Source organism: Panthera tigris, chromosome D2 (assembly GCF_018350195.1).
Source record: "Panthera tigris isolate Pti1 chromosome D2, P.tigris_Pti1_mat1.1, whole genome shotgun sequence".
Lineage (NCBI taxonomy): Eukaryota > Metazoa > Chordata > Mammalia > Carnivora > Felidae > Panthera > Panthera tigris.
The window spans coordinates 17,188,608-17,209,749 of NC_056670.1; the positions used below are offsets into that span (position 1 = coordinate 17,188,608).

A 21,142-nucleotide genomic window follows, 5' to 3' on the forward strand; every position below is an offset into this window, starting at 1 on the left:
CAGAGCCCGATGCGGGGCTCGAACTCACGAACTGCGAGATCATGACCTGAGCCGAAGTCGGACGCTCAACCGACTGAGCCACCCAGGGTGCCCCAGCAACTATCTTCTGCTTAACAGGCATGTCAGCATGTCTATAGCGCTCAGAATTTCTTAGATGAAAGTTTCTACTAAACACATAGGATTCATTTCAGGAAGTTCCTTGACTTTGCCCCCAAATATATGATACACAGAAAGCCTGGCTTTTGCTCTTTGTGACGGGTTTAGAAAAGAGTGCAGAGATTAGACACAGTTGATGCTATCTAGCTATTGGTAATTGATGTAGGAACATGAGTAATACTTCTGAAATGTAGCTTTCCTGACCTCTCTGGTCTCTATTTTATGATGTTTTCAAAACAGCTTAATCGGGGTTGTCCATATTGCTGGGTCTTCAGCCAGAATGGAGAATGTCCTGCGGTCTCCCCCAGGGGTGAGGTCTTAAGCCACGAGGACAGAGCCCATTCCCCTTCTAGCGACCAAAGGAGCTCCACCATACCCTGTGGACAGGGAGTTCACCTTGGCCGTGTGCAAGGTGGCAGGCTGGAGGCACCAGACCAGCAGAGAGAAGGGACAAAGAGGTGGGCAGAGAGGCTCCCTGGGCCACCTGTGTGACCACTATGGCCTTCTTGAAGTCTCTTGGCTGCCCCTGGAGCCACTTGACCATTGTCCTTACGGGGCAGTCAACAGGAGAGGGGATGTGGTGACGTGTGGCCAGATGGCATTTAAAACAAATGTTCAAGAGTCAGTAGAATTTGGATGGGTGGGAATGAGGAAGAAGGGCTTTCCAACCAAATGGACTGATGGGCACAGAGCCAGGAGGGAGAATGCACCTGCCCGTCTGAGGCTTTGGTGATGTGCTGGGAGGCAGGGAGGCCAGTGAAGTCCAGAGAGAATTTAGGTCTAAAGTGGTAACAAAAAGGGAGACATCCAAGTTACTGGCAAGTTTTTCCCTTTCATCCACCTCTCATTCATTTACAAAGTATTTATTGGGGCACCTGGGTGGCTCAGTCAGTTGAGTGTCTGACTCTTGATTTCAGCTCAGGTCATGATCCCAAGGTGGTGAGATCGAGCCCCACGTCGGGCTCCACTGAGCACGGACCCTGTTTAGGATTCTCTCTCTCTCTCCCTCTCAAAAAAAAAAAGTACTTATTAAGGTCTCCCCTTGGGCACCGGCCAGTGACTTTCATTTGCTCGGAAGAGGGAGCCCTTAAAAGAGGTGTGAGCCACCCTCCTTTCCTGTCTTGCATTAGACAAGCATCAGGTTCATGGATACCAACACATATTTCATACATTCAGTGTTCTGAAGCGTCTCACCCTCTAGAAATGTGAATAACTCATGGCACTTGATAATTTCAATGTATCTATATTTTCAGAGAATTTAAATCCATATTTTCACAGAAATTAAAAAAATAAAATACAATCTTGGAAACCGAACAGACAACCGTTTTCACTTTTCCATATCTGTTTCCTTTTTTTTTTTTTTTTTGTAACATCTTGGTATTTCAATGGCATATCTGGTTCAAGGGATTCGAGGACACGGATTCAATCCAAGCAGGGACAGTATAGTGAAATATTATGAGAGCCAGAAGGCTATCTTTTTTATTGCATGAAGTTTTGACCAAGTCCCTGAGCTCTGGCTAATGATGAAAGAGGTACAAAAACAAACAGACTCGCATCTCCTGCCAAGCAGAGAGCTCTAGTGGATTCCACTGAACTCCCCAAGAGAGCTGGGATGACCATCTACAGATCCCAAAGTGGTGACGTGCACAAGCCAAGAGCCAGGAGCCCATTTAACTAATGTCGGGGCAGCCTGAAGAGAAGGCAGGAAAATGCATTCCCCATCAAAGAGTGCTTAGGTGTCGAGAGCAGTTTAGAAGAGCGAGCGGAATTTCCTTGACTTCTCAGTCAATAAATCACTGCCCATTCTTTTATACCTTCTTCCCCAGCAGCCATTTTTATCTCTCCCATTCTCTCTCCCTCTCACAACATTTATACGTTCTTGTTAAACCAAAGACTTTATATGAATTTGAAGCCGTTTTCACATTGTCTTAGTTCAGTTCAGGCTGCTCTAACAATAATACCATGGATTTGGGGGCTTGCACAACAAACATTTATTCCCATGGCTCTGGAAACTGGGAAGGCCGAGATGTGGGTATCTGGGGAGGCCCGCTTCTTGGTTTGCAGATGGCTGCCTTCTCCCTCATGTGGTGGAGAGCAACGAGAGAGGCATGCGATTTCCCATTTTCTTATGAAGGCAATATACCATCATGGGGGCCCCATCCTCATGACTTAATCGCCTCCTGAGAGCCCCACCTCCAGATGCCAGACACTGGGGATTAGGGATTCAACACAGGAATTTGTTTTGTTTTGTTTTTTAATTTTTTTTTTAACGTTTATTTATTTTTGAGACAGAGAGAGACAGAGCATGAACGGGGGAGGGTCACAGAGAGAGGGAGACACAGAATCTGAAACAGGCTCCAGGCTCTGAGCTGTCGGCACAGAGCCTGACGCGGGGCTCGAACTCACGGACTGCGAGATCGTGACCTGAGCCGAAGTCGGACGCTTAACCAACCAAGCCACCCAGGCGCCCCTCAACACAGGAATTTGGATGGACACTGAAGTTAATCTGAGATCAAGCTATAAAGGAGATGAACTGTTTCTTTCGTGTCTACTGCTACTTAAAAAAAAAATTTTTTTTTAAGTTTATTTATTTATTTTGAGAGAGAGAGAAGTGGGGAGGGGAAGAGCCCAATGTGGGGCTAGAACTCACAAACAGTAAGATCATGACCTTACCCCAAACCAAGAGTCAGGCGCTTAACCGACAGTCACCCAGGCACCCCTCTACCCACTATTTTTGAGTGATGGCAATCTTGAAGACTTCATGAAGAAGGGGGTATTTGAGATAGATCTTAAAGATGGGATTTCTATTTTTAGAGATGGTGGGGTGGGAATTTCAGATGAAGGGGAAAAAAAAGAATGAACAGTTGCTTCTAGACTTATTCAGATTCTTATAGAGGGCTGAAAATCTCAGAGGCTTTCCAAAGGTGTATTTTCAAGCAACTAGGAGATATTTGTTGTTGTTTTCGAGAAGCCTTTTAGCATTTTCAGAGCAGTTAAGCTGGTCGTCTTTGCTATGTAAAATACGATGTCAACAGAGAAAGATCCACTTTTGAGCCTCATGCGGGTCATGTGGCTTTGCCTGGAGAAGATGATTGTGCTCCTGAAGGGGCAGGGAGTGCCTCACACCTGCCTGGACTTGGTGACAGACCATGGTTGTCTCAGTGAAAGCTCTCCCTATGGCCGGAAAAATAACCCAAGCACATTTTTTTCTGCCAACAGAAGATTTGTAAACTCATCTCCTTGTCTTTCCTTCGTTCTCCCTTGTCTTAGCATGAGCGTTGCCCTCCAATGGCCAGGGTACTAGTCTTCTAAATAAACCAGAAGCACTCTGGCCCATTGCCCATTCTTTCTGGGTGTGGGAGTGAATAGCAGAGAACAGTCCTCTTGCAGGGTAGCATCTGGAATAACTAGTAACAGATGTAGGAATGAATCATCATGCTCAGGGAGCCTGCCTGCAACCAAGCTGAAAGCATCTGTAAGGAAGGCTGGCTTTATCCACCGGTACACTGCCCTGTCACGTCATCAAAAGAATCCCTTCCCCAAACTGTCAGCTGTTTGCCACAGTGTCTGGAATTTCACCATTAGGTTCAGCAACCGAGCTGGTCAATCACCTCTTGGAAGCAGAGCTAGAATGTTTGTCCTGTGGTTTTCCATTACCCTGCAGGGCATCTCCATGGGGGGAGTGGGCACACAGATTGCGTGGGTGGGGGGCGCCTGTGTGTCTCAGTTAGGCATCTGACTCTTGATATTGGCTCAGGTCATGACCTCATGTTTTGGGAGATCGAGCCCCAAGTGGGGCTCTGGGCCTACATGCTGCTTGGGATTCTCTCTCTTCTCTCTCCCTCTCTCTGCCCCTTCCTGGCATGCTCTCTCTCTCAAAATAATGTAAACAAACATTAAAAAAGAAAACAAACAAACCAAAAACCCTCACAAATTACTTGCTTGGGACAACAAATCCATTCAACAGACATTTGTACTGACAGCCTATTCAGCTGTACAGGAGAGACTTTGGGACAGGCAACAGAAAGAAAGGAGCCCTGCCCCTATCTTCAAGAAAGAAGATCAGGGGCGCCTGGGTGGCTTGGTTGGTTAAGTGTCCGACTTCGGCTCAGGTCATGATCTCACGGTCCATGAGTTCGAGCCCCGCGTCGGGCTCTGTGCTGACAGCTCAGAGCCTGGAGCCTGTTTCAGATTCTGTGTCTCCCTCTCTCTCGGCTCCTCCCCTGTTCATGCTCTGTCTCTCTCTGTCTCAAAAATAAATAAACGTTAAAAAAAATTAAAAAAAAAAAATAGATGATCAAAGTCCTGAAATAGCCACACATAAACACCAAGAAACCTTCCATGTAGGTAAATATGACAAATATAGCTTTATAAATATATATATATATATATATATATATATTTATATTTATATACATATATAAATAATTTTCTCCTTCAGTTTCAGTTAAGTCTTCTATCACAGCGATTTAATTCCTATGAGTTTCTTATAATCTGGAAGTTTTCTTTAGTTATCCCTTATCACCCAGAGCATGGACTTCACATACTTTGGCTGATGGCCCCGATTTATCTCATATCATATTTCTATTATGATTTCTCTGGCAGTAAATTATATTTGATCTGAAATATACATAATTGGGTTGTGCTTTTTTGAAGGCAACATTTATTTTTGCAACTGCTTGGAAAACCACATGGGACCAAGCTTTAGTAGCACAGAAGCCTTCCTACGTGAATTTCAAAGCAAGTTCAAAGATGTTAGTTAAATTTCCAGAATACATCTTTAAGCATCACCCACACCCCATATGAAACAAAGATTACGGGGATAATGATGCTAACTATGAAACATTCATTCATTCATTTATTCATGATTCATTCAACAAATAGTCAGTGAGCACTTACTCTGAACCAGGCTTTCTTGTTCCTCGCAATAAACAAGAGAGATAAGGTTCAGTGGATTCAGGTTAGTGAACTGAGCATATACATAGCATTGACTTCAATAGAGAGAATAATAATACCAAACTCTTCTCAACCTGGTGGCTTCAGAGTCATTCACATACCCTGTAACCCAGACTATTATCTGGTGGCTTTTCCCACTGCTTCAATATATTATGCTGATAACATTGTTGATAGCAATTTTTTTTTTTTTTTTTTTTTTTTTTAGAGAGAGAGAGAGAGCACGCGCGCAGGGGAGGGGCAGAAAGAGAGGGAGACACAGAATCGGAAGCAGGCTCCAGGCTCTGAGCTGTCAGCACAGAGCCCAAAGCAGGGCTGGAACTCATGAACCGGCGAGATCATGCCCTGAGCTGAAGTCGGTTGCTCAACCTACTGAGCCACCCAGGCGCCCCATAGCAATAACTTTTCTCATAGATCTTGTCACACTGATGACATTCCAAAAATATCTTCTTAGGATTTCTGGGCCAGAATATGATAAGGCTACCTCACATTTAAAACAGAACTTTGCAAGTTATTTCCAGGACTGTGTTCAGAATTATCCAAGTACTACTTTAGAGGCAAAGACCGTAAGTAGCAGCTGAAATGCACATTTTTTGTTCGAAGAGTTCTAAATTCTCATCTGAGACCTGTTATTGTCTTGTACAAAACAGCAAGATGGTAAGGCGGATGAGGGCTCTGTATAATTGTAATTGTTGTGGTCTGGAACACACTTCAAAATGACAAACCTGGCCCCGCTATTGTTGCTTTTCTGCCTACGAAAACTTTCCGTGCCTCTTCAGTTTGCAAATAGCGAGCTGCTGAGAGTTCTTGTGATTTCTGAGATTCCAAAGTAAAGCCTGTCATTTATTTCATCCGTGGTTTGGGAGGAAGCAAAGACCACGCAGCCGCTCGGGGAAAACCTGTTCACGTGCAAGGGCAAGACCAAGTACAGGTGTGCTGGCCGCCGGCTCCTACACCTGTCCTGCAGTTCATTTAGGGAAAGGCACTGTGAACACTTCATTTCACGTCTCCGTCTCTTTAAGAGGAGCGGGAAGTAATTTTCTTCGACCGCCCGGACTCTAGTCCAGTCTCCGCAGGTCGTCCCCTTCGGCCTCCTAGCCGCCCGCCCGGCGCCCACCCCTTCTCTGTCGCTCGTGGCGCCCGGACCCTGCCCCCGTGTCTTGGCTGGACTCCAAGAAGGCGAGGAAGATGGCTCATCAAGGAAAGGGGCAGGACAGGGATCAGGCGGCCGGTGGCTCGGTCCTGAAATCGGGCTTTCTTGGCACACGGGAGGGAGAAAACTTTCCTTTGTCAAACAAGTGACCACGTGGCGCTATGGCGGTCACCACCAGCAACCCCGTCAGACCGCGGGCCGCGGACTTGGGGGCGCGCCCGCCATCTGCTGAGCGGCCCAAGGGGAGCCCTGAAAAGTGGGGGAGCGGCAGGAAAGCACGAGAGCAATAAAGGCCCGGTAGAGTGGCGTGGAGGGCGGGGTTCCGGGAGTGGGGGGCGCGGAGGGTGGGGTTCGCGAGAGGGGGCGGGTCCGGGAGGTGGCGGTGGGCAGGATCCCCGGGAGTGGGCGGGTTCGGAGGCGGGGTTCCCGTGGTGGGCCGGGCTCGGTGGGCGGGGTTCTCGGGGGTCGGGGTGGAGAGGGCGGGGTACCGCGGGGGGCTAGCGTGAGGTCGCGGGGCTCCCCCGGGCCGGGAGGGGGCGGAGCGCGGAGTACTCGGGGTTAGGGGTGCGCGGGGTTCCCAGAATTGGGCGGGCGCGGAGGGCGGAGTGCCCGAGGGCGGGGAGGTTGCGGAGGGCGGGGTTCCGGGGGGTGGGCGGGCTCGAGAGGCAGGGTCCTCGGGGGTGTCGGGAGAGCGGGGGTACACGGGGGTGCGAGGCGAGGGGTTTCAGGGACTGGGAGTTTGTCGGGAGGCGGGGTTCCCGGGGGTGGCCGGGCTCGGGGGGCAGGGTCCTGTCGGGTGTGCGGGAGGGCGGCGTCCCCGGGGGTGCGGGCGCGGAGGGCGATTCCCGGGGCCGCGGGGTTCCCGGGTCGGGCGGGCGCGGGGGCGGGGCTGGGGGCGGAAGGGCGCCGCGCTCGCGGGCGGGGAGGGGGCGGGGCTCGCGGGGCGGGGCTCCGGGCTGCGGGGGCGGCGCGGCGCGGGGAGGGGCGCGGGTGGGGGGAGCGGCGGGCAGGCCGGGCATGGCGTCGATGGCGGCGGCGATCGCGGCCTCGCGCTCGGCGGTCATGAGCGGGAACCGGCCTCTGGACGACCGGGAGCGGAAGCGCTTCACCTACTTCTCGTCGCTGAGCCCCATGGCCAGGAAGATCATGCAGGACAAGGAGAAGATCCGCGAGAAGTACGGGCCCGAGTGGGCGCGGCTGCCGCCCGCACAGCAGGACGAGATCATCGACCGGTGCCTGGTGGGGCCGGGCGCCCCGGCGCCCCGCGCCCCCGGGGACCCCGGGGACTCCGAGGAGCTGGCGCGCTTCCCCGGCCTGCGCGGGCCCACGGGCCAGAAGGTGGTGCGCTTCGGGGACGAGGTAGGTGCGGGCGGGGCCGGGGACCCTCTCCCCTCCCCTCGTGGCCCCTGCAGGTCGCGGGGGTCCGGGCTGGCAAGAAGGCGCGGAGATGGGAGTGGGCGCGAGGGGCGTCCCAGGGCCGGGGCCGCGGGGCTAGGGGCTCCCCAGGGGGAGTTTGAGAATCGCCGTGAGGAGGGGGTCTTAAAGACCCTCCATCTAGACTTGCTCTGCTGGGCCTCACCAGATCCAGAGACTTCTCCGAGCCATAGGCGGCTGCTCTTAAGCGAGGCGGACCAGAGTGGAAACAGCAAGGAATTTTCAGCCAGCCAAGCCTGAGTTCTGATCCACTTTGCTACTTGGCTGTATGGCCATGGGTGACTTAACCTCCTAGAGCCTCAGTCCCCACCCCCCTTCCTGGTGTAAACCGGAGATAATGATACCCACCCCGTGCCTGCCAGGGAAGGCACTCAGAAAGTTCTATGTATTAATGTTAATATTTGTGATGAGCTGTATGGGGCAGTTGAAATTGTCAAGCAAGATAAGGAGAAGGAAGAGGTGCCTTCCAGGGTTAGGAGGCAAAACCGAAGATGTTTCCCTAAAATGTTTTCCGGGTGAGCACGCTGTGCAGCTTTGGTTTGGGGTGAGCACAGAGCCCCGTTCTTCCATCAAGAAACTACGGGATGAGTTTAAATGGGCTCCAGCAAGCCTTTGCTACATATAAGGGCATGTCTGCATCTCTGATCTGGACACTGTGCCCACACTTCTAGAGGAGAGAAACACTGTAAACCATACAGGAAAAAACTCAGGGATGCCCCCTTCTAAGTCACGGAGGCCTGGGTGTTCAGTGCCGCTTGGAAACTTGGTCTTTTTCTTTTCTTCTTTTTCTCCTTCTTTGTTTGTTCCACTGAAGCCTCTTTGGTGCCATTAGAATTGGCACTGTGGCTGGCTGGCCTTTCACACTGAACTTTTACCATGAAGGGCGAAGTCAAAAGGAGCTAGAAGTATAAAAAGAAGTATACAAATGAAACCCGCATTTGTTAAGGCTGTGAGCCTCAAGGAGGGGTGCTGCGCTTGGCAACTTTTTCGGAGGGTGTCGTGGATTGGGGAAGGAAAGGACGGCGAGTTCTAAATCTGATTTTCAGACTTGGGTGTGCTGAGACATTTATTAGTACAAAATGTTTGCGGTCATAAACCCACTTACATGTGAGGGATGTGTGAAAGGCGCTGGCACCACTGCCTTCTTCTGACTGAATTCAAAGTAAAGTCTCCATTGCACTTGAAACTCTGAAGGCTTTGCCAGGAAAAACAAGGGTGTGGTAAACTGGAGGCATGAAAATATAGGTTCAAAATGTATTTGAGAGCTGAAACATTTTCCGTGTGAAAATCCGCATGTGTATGCAAATGTTTGCAAGTGTGTGTGCTCAGGTTCGAGCGATGAAAACACATGCATTCTCTCTTTGGAAAAGTCATGAGTAAGTACATATGAGAGGAAGTAAACTTGTAAGTATTTAACAGATGTTGAAGAGTGACTGTCATTTTTCCTTAGCTTGGTGTCCGGCTAAGAATACCCGCATGCCTGCTCATCATTAAAAGGCCCTTGCCATATAAGGGCTCAGTATCACTGATAAGGAAAGATGTGGCCAAGTTCATTTTGTGCTCCAGTTCCTTAACTGGGTACCAGACTGAGCTGTTTCTGAGTCTGTAAACCCAGTGTGATTTAAAAGCAATTGGAACTGTTCAGTGTGGGACCTGCACGCTTCTCCAGGAGCAAACCTGCCCTGCTTTTTACACTTGAACTCAGCTTTACAAAACGGGCTGGGAACGTGCCCTGACATGGCTCTGACCAACTTTAGCGCAGATGGGCAGAGAGACAGGAGACACCGAATTAGAGGAGGGGTACTTAGGAACATGGCCCGTGGGGTATTTTTGCCTGTGGTGGCTGTGTGGATTAATGGGACTAGGGGGTTTAAAATGCATTTCCCGAGACCTGGCAGGAGGTTGGCCCCAGACTAGTTGGTGGTCCAGGAGGAGAGCTGTTCATGGAGAGGGCTGGCTCCTAGACACAAGGGACGATGGATGGAGACGGGGTGGGGAGTGACCGTGGGTAGGCTGCCAGACAGAGTGGCCCAAATAGGTGACCCAGGTTTGTCCAGAAGGGCCCTAAACCAGAGTGAGTAGGGCACTCTGTCCCTTCCCACTTGATCTGTCTTCTGGTGTCCCAGGGGCCTCGGCAGCCAATCATGGAATGGGGGAGAATGCTCTCCAGGGCCCTCCAGCGTCCTACCCTCTCAACTCCCCCCCCCCCCCCCCCCCCGCACTCCCTGCCCCACATCTACAGACAGACCTCTGATGGCTGGGTGCTTTGGGTGAATCAGCTCTCTCTGGAGCTGCTGTCTGACCCTAGACGATGAGCAGGGACTATTTTTAGTACTTCAGTGAAAGATCACTGGCCTCCTGGCTTTTGAGGCCGTTTCCTAAGGCTGAAGTAGGAGGACTCTGGGCTTTGCAGTCAGTCTTGAGTTTTGGCTCCCCCAGCTTTTTGACCGGGGTGAAATCACAGACCTCTCTGAGCTTCAGCGTTCTCACCTTTGCGATGGGAGTGACATTAACAGGATGAGTAGAGAGCGAATGTCCACGAAGGGCCTGTGGGCTTACAAGACGGTGAGAATGCCATTGACCCTTGGCCAACATGGGTTTGAAGCGCGTGGGTCCATTTATATGCAGATTTTTTTCCTGATCAGCGCAGTCCTGTAAATGTGTCTTCTCTTCCTTAGGAATTTCTGCATAACGTTTTCTTTTCTCTTACTCTCTTGGAAGAATACGGTAAACACACATAACTCACGAAATACATGTTAATCGACTGCTGATGTGATCGGCAAGGCTTCTGGTCGATAGTAAGCTATTAGTTAAGTTTTTGGGGAGTTGGAAGATTACATGTGGATTTTTAACTGCACAGGTGTCCCTAACCCCGGTGCTGTTCAAGCGGCAACTGTATTAGCCAGTCTCTGTTTCCACTTACAAAAATCATTATTATGAAATAAACATATTCTTGCTGCTGCTAAGCCTGGGGTTGTCCAGTTGGGGTTGTCCAGTCAGAGTTGTCCATGTGAGAGGGAGCTCTGTCCTGGGGGGCTCTGGTGCTGTGCTTTGGGGCACGTATTTGAAGCTTTGGTTTGCTCTGTCCACAGCCTGGCCATGATGTGGCCTGTCTCCGGATCGGCGGTCACATCAGCCTCAGATTGTGCCACCCCACCCTTTCAGCTACCCTGAAAGACAAGGACATCACCTGTTTCTCTGAATACCCTGTCCCCCGTTGCCAGTAACATTTTTGTATCCCACATTTTAAGTCTTATGTGACCAGCGTCTAGTCATTAGAAACCTGATTGTGTGTGTGTGTGTGTGTGTGTGTGTGTGTGTGTGTAAATATAGATAGATAGATAGGTATTTATATACACACATTTTTTTTAATGTTCATTTATTTTTGAGAGAGCATTCAACAGAGCGTGAACAGGGGAGGGGCAGAGAGAGAGGGAGACACAGACTCCAAAGCAGGCTCCAGGCTCCGAGCTGTCAGCACAGAGCCTGACATGAGGCCAGAACTCCGGAACCGTGAGATCATGACCTCAGCCGAAGTCAGACGCTTAAGTGACTGAGCCACCCAGGCGCTCTGAAACCTGATTGCATAATGATGGCCATCGATTTTGGTGGCCACGAGTATGGTCAGGGCGGACTGCTCTGTGTAGGACTGTTCAGCACTGTGGCATCTGTGTTCATTTGTACCCTCACTGTCTGTACAGAGAGAAGACCAGGGCTCAGATCCCCACCCTTGCCAGGATGACCAGCCTGGCGCAGGAGGAGATTGGCTGCCTTTGTGCATTGGCCAGGAAGGGACCCGTCAGTTTTCAGTTTTTACTTCCTTGGGACTCAATTCGGCAAATGTTTCTCAGCCTATTATGTTAGAAACTAGAGGCCCTCTGGCTTTAGGACTGCTTAGGCTGCCCGTAATTTTCACCACCTCCTTTAAAAACTCCCCCCTCGGACATATGATCTTCATACAGTTTCCACATCAGGCCGCCAGCCCCTCCTGCCCCCCATCCTGTCCCCAAGCAGCTCCTGTCAGAGAATCTGGAGCTCCTGCTGGCGGCATACGTCTCTCCTAGCAAAAGAAACGGAGTGTCCCCAGACCTGGCTTCCATTCCGGCCGTGTCACCAGCAAGGCGACCCCTGCTCAGGGCATAGGTCTCCCTTCATGAAATGAGTGGCAGTCCTGCCTTGGAGCGACACAGATGCTGGGACATGCCCTTCTGGTCCCGTACGTGGTATGAACGTTAAGGCGTGTTTGCAAGCGGATGCCTTTCTCAGTCCGACTTCCCCTGCCATCCTTTAGCAGTAAAGTCTGGGGAATGGCTTACTCTGGGAGATGAGAGGTCTTCGTTTTAGAAGGTTTTCGAGATCACTCAGTCTGCTTCTGCTGCTTCCCATTATCAAGTAGGGGGGAGAAAAAACCCCCAAAAGCTGAATGTTTGCGACCACTCCCAAACCCCTTGCCACCCGTCTCGCAGGATCTGGGTCACGTTCTAGGCTCCACACAGGGACCCAGCAGGTAAGCCTGGAAATTTGGTGTGTTGACTTCTCCCAGACCCACTTGTGCCTCCCGCCTCGCGTAAAGTAGGTGAAGCTGGGTAGGAAGGGTGTTGCCGTGTGCCAGCCCCCCGCGACCCTGATCTGGATTTTGCACGTTGCAGAACACAGAGGTTTAGGGCCCTGGGGCCACACAGCGCCACCCCCTCTCGAACAGCTGAGCAAGACCAGCCGCTGTGGGAAGGAAGTGTCCCTCCTGGGCACCCGCCTCCGGCCCCCTCCCACAGGGATCTGGGGGCTGGCTGGCTGCCCTCTCGGCCCCCTCCACCTTCACCTCCTTTTCTGGGGCTGAGCCTTGGCCTCCCTGACTCCCTTGACACCCTCTGCACGGCCTGCACTTCTCGGGCCTCTGGGGGTCCATGCCTTGCCAACCCCCCCTCCCCCACCCCTCTCGCTCTTGCTCCCAGCCTTTCCCAGAAGTGATTGCGGGGGGCGGGGGGGGGGGCTCCGAGGCCAGGGGGTCAGCATGGAACATCCCGGTTCGGCAAACCTGGTGAAGCTGCTGTCTGTGCTCAGCGTCCTCGGGGCTTTTTCCTCCTCCTCAGGGTCCAGGCTGGCCAGCCTAGGTTTTTTCTTTTTTTGTTGTTAAGTTTATTTATTTTTCTTAGTAACCGCGATACCCAACTTAGGGCCCGAACTCAATGACCCTTAGATCAAGAGCCACACACTCTGCTGACGGAGCCAGCCAGGCACCCCTTGCTTGTGTTTTTAAAAAAATTAACTAATTAAATTGTTACAAAATACGTAAAATTGTGTACCTGTACGTTACTGTTAAGAAATCCAAACCATGCAGGAGCAGCATTGTGAAGCGGTTGGTAGTGTCCTTCTAGAACTTTCCTCAAGTACTAACACCTTCATCAGGTTTGAGGTTGGATACGTGATGGCCTGACAGCGGACCCGTAACGTGCGCGGACCCCTCTGACCCTTCCCCTCGAGCAGTTTGGTCTTTTCCTGTTTCAGCCTTTGGCAGAAAATAAAAAATAAGAAACTAAAAAAATAAGGGGGAAATCTGAGAGTTGCTTTCTCAGTATTTGGGATTTGTTCTTTAAGGAAGGTGGAATGTGTAATTACGATTCCCACCTTCTGTCTGGTAGAGCCATGCATTTTTTAGAAAAGATGACAGGGTCCACGTGGCTTTTCGCATCCTGGGACCTGGGTTTCTGTGCCCCGGCTCTGGGCAGGAGTTGAGAATGTGGCCCTGAGTTCACATCCGTTTCCTGGGCCGCGAGGGGGAGGCTGCTGGGCCTCCGCCGCACGCTTCCCCTTTGGGAAGGTTCTTTGCCGGGATTAGCACCTGGCCTGCTACCCCACGTAGGAGAGGAAGGGTACTGAGCAGGTGGGCCCTGGGAGCTAAGGGAGCCTGTGGTCCTCTCCCTGGCTCCTGTGGCAGGGTGTGCAGGGAAGGGGTGGGGCAGAGCTGGGAAGTATGTGGGCAGGTCTGGAGTCCTGTCTCATTGACAGGAGTCATTTTCACACTCTCAAGAGAGTCCCTTAATTCTGGAGAAGAAAATCCTTTTTTTTTTTTTTTTTTTTTTTAAATGATAAAGACCAGACCTGTCTTTTTTAAAAATGTTTTAATGTTTATTTATTTTTGAGAGTGAGTGAGAACAAGCTGGGGAGGGGCAGAGAGAGAGGGAGACACAGGATCTGAAGCAGGCTCTGTGCTGACAGCAGAGAACCTGACACTGGGCTTGAACTCAGGAACCATGAGATGATGACTTGAGCCGAAGTCGGATGCTTAACACACTGAGCCACCCAGGTGCCCCTAGACCTTTCTGTCTGTTGCCTTCAAACTCTCTTCCACCTCCCCCTGCTCGCATTACCTCCATGGCACCCAGCTTTCGTGTCTGACTTTGTATTCCCTGTGGAACCTGCCTGCTAGTTCAGTCCTAGCTGCCTTTCTGTTGTGGGGACTGCAGTTTTGTCCTTGCGTTTATGGAAACCCTCCTATCTCAGCAGAGTTAAATATATGACAAGTCAGAGGGAAAAGCATCGATTCCATAAATAGTTAAATAATGGTCCCTAAAAAGAAGGCGTTGGTTGAAAAAAAGGGCATATTTTAATCGTTCTTCTTCCTCACTCCCCTGTCTTTTTTTTTTTTAAAGTAAACTTTGTTTTCTAGAGCAGTTTTAGGTTGAGAGCAAAACTGAGCAGAAAGTAGAGATTTCTTGTATTCTCCCTGCCCCCACGTACACACAGCACCCGCACCCCCCCCCCCCCAACAGCCCCGCTCAGAGTGGTGCACCTGTTACCTTGGATGAACCCGCACTGATGCATCAGCATCCGCCAGAGTCAGTATTTTACATCGGGGCTGACTCTTGCGAGCGTTCAGTGGGTCAGGCCAAACGTATGACAACACGTAGCCATCATACGGCATAGTTTACCGCCCTAAACATCCTGTGCTCCGCCCGGTCATCCCTCCCATCCCCACGCCCCGCTCTCGGTACTGTCTCCATAGTTTGGCCTTTTCCAGAATGTCACGTAGTTGGAGCCGTAGAGTCTGTAGCATTTTCAGATTGGCTTCTATCATTGAGTAATACGCGTCGCAGGCCCTTTCACAGCTTGATAGCTCATTTCTTTGTAGCGCCGAATAACAACCCATTGTCTGGGGGAACCACGGTGTACTTATCATGCACCTGCTGAGGGACATCTCCGTTGCTTCCAAGTCTTGGAAATTACGAGTGAAGCTGCTGTAAACATCCGCGTGCCGGTTTCTGTGCGGATGTAGGTTTTCAACTTGTCTGGTTGCATACCACGGAGTGGGATTGTCTCACCCGCTTCTACCGTGCTGCTGCTGACACGGAACAGCTCCCCAGGGACAATGTGCTCCGTGCTGGATGTGCCGGGAAGCCCAGACCACGTGACATCACTAGAGGGCCGCGACAGTCAGCGACAGAGGGGAGTTTCTGTCCCCTTCTCCAGGCTCTGCCGGCTGAGCCTGATTTCTCCTACCTGTGGTATCTCACAGTTTAAATTTTTTACCTTTAAGCCAAGATGCCACCATCTGTCAACCAGAATCTCCTCTAATTTAGGGACTTCAGGAGCACAGTGACGACGTGTGGTTCCAGTGAGCACCTTGCCACGTTCCGGGATCCTGACACTGCTTTTGAATTACTCAAGGAGCACATCTATTTCTGGGATGCTCGGTGGTTGGGATTCTAACTCCCGTCGGCACTGAAATTGAGCCAATCGTGCACCGTGTTCCTACATTCTGAGGACGTTCTGACTCCAGCAAATGAGAGTGTTTCGTCCGTAACGGTTGCATACTTCTCGTAGGTATGCAACAGCGTCGTTAGAAATGCAGCCGCACTCGTTTCGTAGGTCATCTTTGAATGCATATGGAGGAATAAGGGAACGAATGTTTTCAAATGCGAATTGCATTATGCTGGAGCCTTGCAGCATATCAGGAGACTGTTCATTTGCCTCGGGTGATTATACTAATGCGCAGAGCCCTGATCTCGCCTTGCTCCAGAGTAGGATGGGAGAGAGCTGGCCCAGAAGCCCCGGGCTTCTCGTGAGAGCAGCTTGAACCCTGGGTGGGTTTGGGAGGAGGTCCTGTCTGGGGATGATGAGAGCCACCTGGCAGTAGTGACCGAGGGCACCGCTGCCCGTGGTGTGGACTGGGCAGACAGAGGCGGGCCCCTGCGCCCCGGAGGTCCGCAGGCACGGGCAGCCTGGGGTGGCCCTGTGGCCAAACGCTCACGATGTGCGGGGAGCCTGGCGTCTCATGGCGAGCGGAACCAGGTAAGCCGCCCCGCGGAACGGCGACATTAGAATTACCTAGGGAGTTGTTAGCGTTGTAAAACTGGGGCAGAAGGGACCTGCAGGTTCTGCCGGTTGTAACAGCACCCTAGGGGACGCCAATTTACAGTCAGGCCCGGGAACGGCTGGGGTACAGGCCCCCTCGAGAGCGTCTGGAGTCTGGTGTCTGTGATCGGGGCCTGCATGAACCCCAGGCACATGGGAAGGAGCCATTCCCATCGAATACCTGGGACAGGTGTGCCTGCCACAGAGAGGGTGCAGTTTGTTCGGGCCAAGGTGGCAGACAGGCCCCCAGCCTTCAGAGAGGCCCAGGGTGTAGCCTAGACCTCCCAAGTGCTGCAGGGTCTCGGAAACGGTTTTTCAGATGTTCCAGGAAAGGTGCAGCTTCCTGTCTGCTGGCCCCTAGTGGCCTGGCCTTGTGCGGTGGGAGATCAGAGGCCACCTCAGATAGCCCGTGCCTCCGGGTCGGCCTCCTTCTTAGGGTGGGCCTGTAGAGGACCTAAGGGACACCCAATGCAGACAGTGCTGTCCACAGGTGCCATCGGCCCCACACGCTTGAGACGCAACGATAAAATTCACTGGCCCTGAAAGCGGAAAGAAAGTTACAAAAGAATAAATGCTCAGTAGTGTCTAACCCGGTTCATTAAGAGGAAAGGTTGATATTTGTAAAATTTCACCATACTTGAAGTCAATTTTAAGTCCAGAGTTTCTCATTCCGGAATAATTTTAGAATAGTCATGACTTTCACAGAGAAATCATTCTCTGACCACGACTTTTAACCCGAAGACCATAGGTAGTAGCCAGAGGCACCACGGTAATTAATTAGGAAGTGATGAGTTTTGAGCATTCTTGACTTTTGTAGGGTTTTTTTTTTCAGGGGGGACTTTTTTTTTTTTGAAAAACAGATTTTATTTTTTAGAGATAGGTTCTTAGCAAAACGAGTGGAAAACCCCTCCCTCCACACGTGCACAGCCCCCCCCACTGTCAACATCGGCCGCCAGAGTGGAACGTTTTTTACAGTGGATGAGCCTGCTCGACACGTTGTCGTTGCCCAAAGCCTGTGGTTGACATTGGGGTTTATTCTTGATGGGGCACATTCTGTAGGTTTTGAGAACAGGATCCATCGCTACAGTATATGGTATGGAGTGTTTTCATTGCTCTTAAATCCTCTGCGCTCTGCCCTCTCTCGAACTCCAGCGACCACAGGTCTTTTTACTGTCTTTGTAATTTTGCCTTTTCCAGAACTCATACAGTTGGACTCATCTAGTACGTAGCCTTTTCAGATCTCTTTACTGTGGGAGAATATACATAACATAAAGTGGACCCTTCTAACCATTTTTAAGTATACGTTTAGTATATTCGCACTGCTGTGCAGCCATTAGCACTCTCCGTTTCTAGAACTTTACCATCGCCCGTCAGAAACTCCGAATCCAGGGCTGCTTGGGCGGCTCAGTCGGTTAAGAGTAACTCTTGATTTCCACTCAGGTCATGATCTCACAGTTCGTGGGATGGAGCCCTGCGTCAGGCTCTGCAGTGAAAGGGTGGTGCCTGCTTGGGATTCTCTCTCTCCCTCTCTCTGTCTCTCTCTCTCTCTCTCTCTCTCTCTGCCTCTCTCTCTGCCTCTCTTTCTCTCAAAATAAGTAAACATTAAAAAAAAAAAAAGAAACTTTGAATCCTTTAAACAATGATTTCCCATTCCAGCTGCCCCCCTGGTGAGCTCTATTCTCCTTCCTGTCTCCGTGAATTTGCCTCATCTGGGTACCTCAAATAGCTGGCATATGACATCTGCCCTTGGGTGACTGGCACGTTCATTTAGCAGAATGTCTTCAGGATTCATCCAGGTTGTAGCCTGATTCAGAATTTCCTTCCTTTTGAAAGCTGAGTAGTATTCTGCTACCGGATGTGTTTGTCCCATTTTGTGTGTTCATCTGTTGACGGACGTTTGCGTTGTTTTCACGTTCTGGCTCCCGCGCGCGTAACTCGGCCGTGCGTACCGGTGTTCGAGCATCTGTTCAGGTGGCTGCTTCGTGAGATCATGATCTGAGCCGAAGTCGGATGCTTAACCGACTGAGCCACCCAGGTGCCCCTAATTCTTTTAATAATAGCAATGGCTGGGGCGCCTGGGTGAGGTCATGATCTCGCGGCCCGTGAGTTCGAGCCCCGCGTCGGGCTCTGTGCTGACTGCTCAGAGCCTGGAGCCTGTTTCAGATTCTGTGTCTCCCTCTCTCTGCGCCTCCCCCGTTCATGCTCTGTCTCTCTCTGTCTCAAAAATAAATAAACGTTAAAAAAAAATTAAAAAAAAAAAATAATAACAATGGCTATGTTTAACACCAGGTTCAAAAATCCCTAAACGTCTCACAGTCCACTTCTGCGTGGGTTGGCGCGAGCCCACTCCGGCCCACGGCTGACTGCGGCCTCCGAAAGGGGGGCCCCACAGAGATCTTAAAACACTCCGGCCTCCATTCTTTTCCCAAACAGTAAAGTAAATGCCGGAGATTTTGTGCAAATATGCGTTCTGGTACTACGGGCAGAGAATAGACATTCTTTTTTATTTATTTATTTTTTTTAAAGTACTTTCTCCATTGGGAGGTGAACATTACATTGGGCGAATATTTTCCAGCAAGAGCGAACCAGGGCCTCTGGGATGTCAGAGGAAAGACTAGTTGGTGCCTGTGCATCCGGGAGTCCTTGGAGCCACGTGGCGAAGAGCAGAGCCTCCCACGTGTTAATTTCCAGGGGCTGTGTGTCCTGTGCTCTCGGTGGCTTCCCTTCTGCTTTTTGCCCTGCTCTTTTGGGATCTAGTGACTTGTAGGCTTCTTCCTGTGCCGTGGTGCAGAGAGGAAGTCGTTTCCAGAGAGATGCAGCGCTGTCTCTGGCACAGACCTCCCTCGTGGAGAGGAATTTGACTGTGAGGGTAACTCTGGGCCACGACCGAGCCCCCACTCCATGACATCCCGTGGTCTAAGCGGCAGGCGTGGTTTGGTGCTTTGAGCGTTTCAGGTTTTGGGCACCAGGAGGGCTGGCGGGGGCGCCTCGCAAGCAACCCCTACAGAAAGCACGTGTGGGCATCCACCAGTGCGTGCCTGGCCACGTTTTGGTTGCCTGCCGGTCATCGCAGGACTGGAAGAAAAGAGAACACTGTGTGTGCCCGCACCGCCACTCTGCAGTTCTGAGGCCCTTTTGCATCCAGCTGCCCGGGGAGCCTCTTTCCAGCGCTGGAGCGCACAGCCTCGGCTGACATCAGAACTTCCGCAACATTTGTGCTCGGCGTGTTTATTCTTGTAAGGCGTTTTAGTATTTTTATGAGCTCAGGATTGCAGAAATCTAAGGAATTTGCCCCTCGACTGAGTTTCTTGCTGGCCGCAAACAAAAGACTGTTGACCTGACACCAAGTTGGGGAGGGTTCACGGTGTGACCCCCCTCTCTGTCTTCGACCCCCTTGGAATTTCAGCTAACATGGGCTGCAGCCACTGTTGACTGCTGGCTCACCAGCCTCCCGGCTCAGTCCGTGCTCCTGTGAGTCTGCGCTCATTTTCCTTGCAAAGCCAAAAGCTGTGTTTTAATTTTGGCTGATCTCAGCCGTGTAGCTAATATTTAAGGCTAGGTCATAGCCCATGATAAGGGGAGTCCTGCTCCAGCATGCCCTTGGCCACTGGGTCTGCTCCCTTCTGTGCTCTGCCTGCCCAGTTAATCTCCGCACACCTCCTCTGTCCACTGGGGCGGCCCCCCCTGGGCTGTCCCACCTCGGGTTGGAAGGACCACGTTTGCCAGTGGATTTCCCTTTCCTTTGCCCCCACAGCTCCAAATCCAGAATAAATGATACGTAAGTGCCATGAGCCTCCTTCACTTTCCCCACATAGGAAAAAAATCCTTCTTGTTTTGTTATTCTAGGACGAGCTTAGAGCTTCCTGAGCTCATAGACTTTGGGAGACTTTCAGGTCATTTGGCTCGGCCGTGCCCTCCGCCAGCCACCCCCCTGCACACACAGGCTGGGCTGGACGCAGGAATCCCCTGCCGCTGAAGCTAGGCCTGCAGCCCCTATCTCTTGTCACAAAGGCCCGTTGGTTCACATTCCTCCTGGTGGCCCACTTCCGTTTTTGGAGGGACAAGAGTTTGTAAACTGAGTTTGTAAACCTGGGGTTTAGCTGGAGCTCCAAATGGCAGGGCAGTGGCCCACGTTCTAGCTCATTAGTAGTTTTTGCCCGGACAGCCAGGCTCATGGGGCCGATGCAAACCAGCCCAGAGGCTAAGGTGGGGACAGCGCTGCTACCAAAGTAGGGCATCAGCAGACCCAGAGGGGGACAGAGCCTGATGGCCTAACTCTGGGGGTGGGAGCACCTCTGGGGGGAGGACTTCTCTTAGCAGGGGTGCTTTAAGCAAGGGCCGTCCCAATTTTTTTTTTTTAATATTTATTTATTTTGGGGGAGAGCACAAGCGGGAGAGGGACAGACGGAGCGGGCTCTGTGCTGACAGGCTGACAGCGGCGAGCCCGCTATGGGGCTCGAACTCGCAAACTGTGAGACCGTGACCTGAGTTGAAGCCGGATGCTCAACCGACTGAGCCACCCAGGCGCCCCCAGGACCGTCCCAATTTAAAATACTTTAACCCATTTTCAGCGTGTCCCAACTTTCGGTTCCGAAAATATCCCCAGTGGAAGCAGGCACAGAGGACACGTTTGGTAGCACAGGAAGACGGCTGGGGGCTCGGAGGGGGTAGCCGGGAAAAGGCGATGTTCCCCTCCTTTGTTCAGGCCAGTGTGCAAAACATGTTGGATCCGAGGTCAGATTCTCAGTTCCGGTTCTGGAGGGGGCTTTCCATCGTGTGCTGCGGGGGAGTGTGGGGGTGACTTCAGAGCTCTCCTTACCAGTAGGCACCTGTACTAAATGGGGATGTTCATTGATGTTGCCAGTCGGCCCTCTCGAGATCTCTGCTGGGCACATGGGGGCGGGGGGGCACGGAGGCTCAGCTGCACTGGCTTTGGCTGGAGGGTTATTGCCTGACATTCTGTTCCCATGTTGATCGTTACAACAGCCCTGCAAGGGAAGCGTGATTCTCCGAAGGCTGCCTCATCTTCCCATAACGTCTAGTCCTCCTAGAGCTGAGGCTCAAGTCTGTAAAGCCCCTTCCCCTTTCTGCTCA

At 51.5% G+C, this 21,142-nt stretch overlaps 1 protein-coding gene across 1 annotated transcript in view; it reads left to right on the top strand.

Moving 5' to 3' along the window:
- Positions 1 to 7,264: 7,264 nt before the first annotated feature.
- Positions 7,265 to 21,142, top strand: part of CD2H1orf198 (chromosome D2 C1orf198 homolog) — a 30,681-nt gene continuing 16,803 nt past the window's right edge. The window contains exon 1 of the mRNA XM_042960629.1: positions 7,265 to 7,621. Within this exon, the coding sequence (XP_042816563.1) occupies positions 7,280 to 7,621 (342 nt within the window). The 5' untranslated portion in view covers positions 7,265 to 7,279. The remainder of the gene's footprint in view (positions 7,622 to 21,142) is intronic.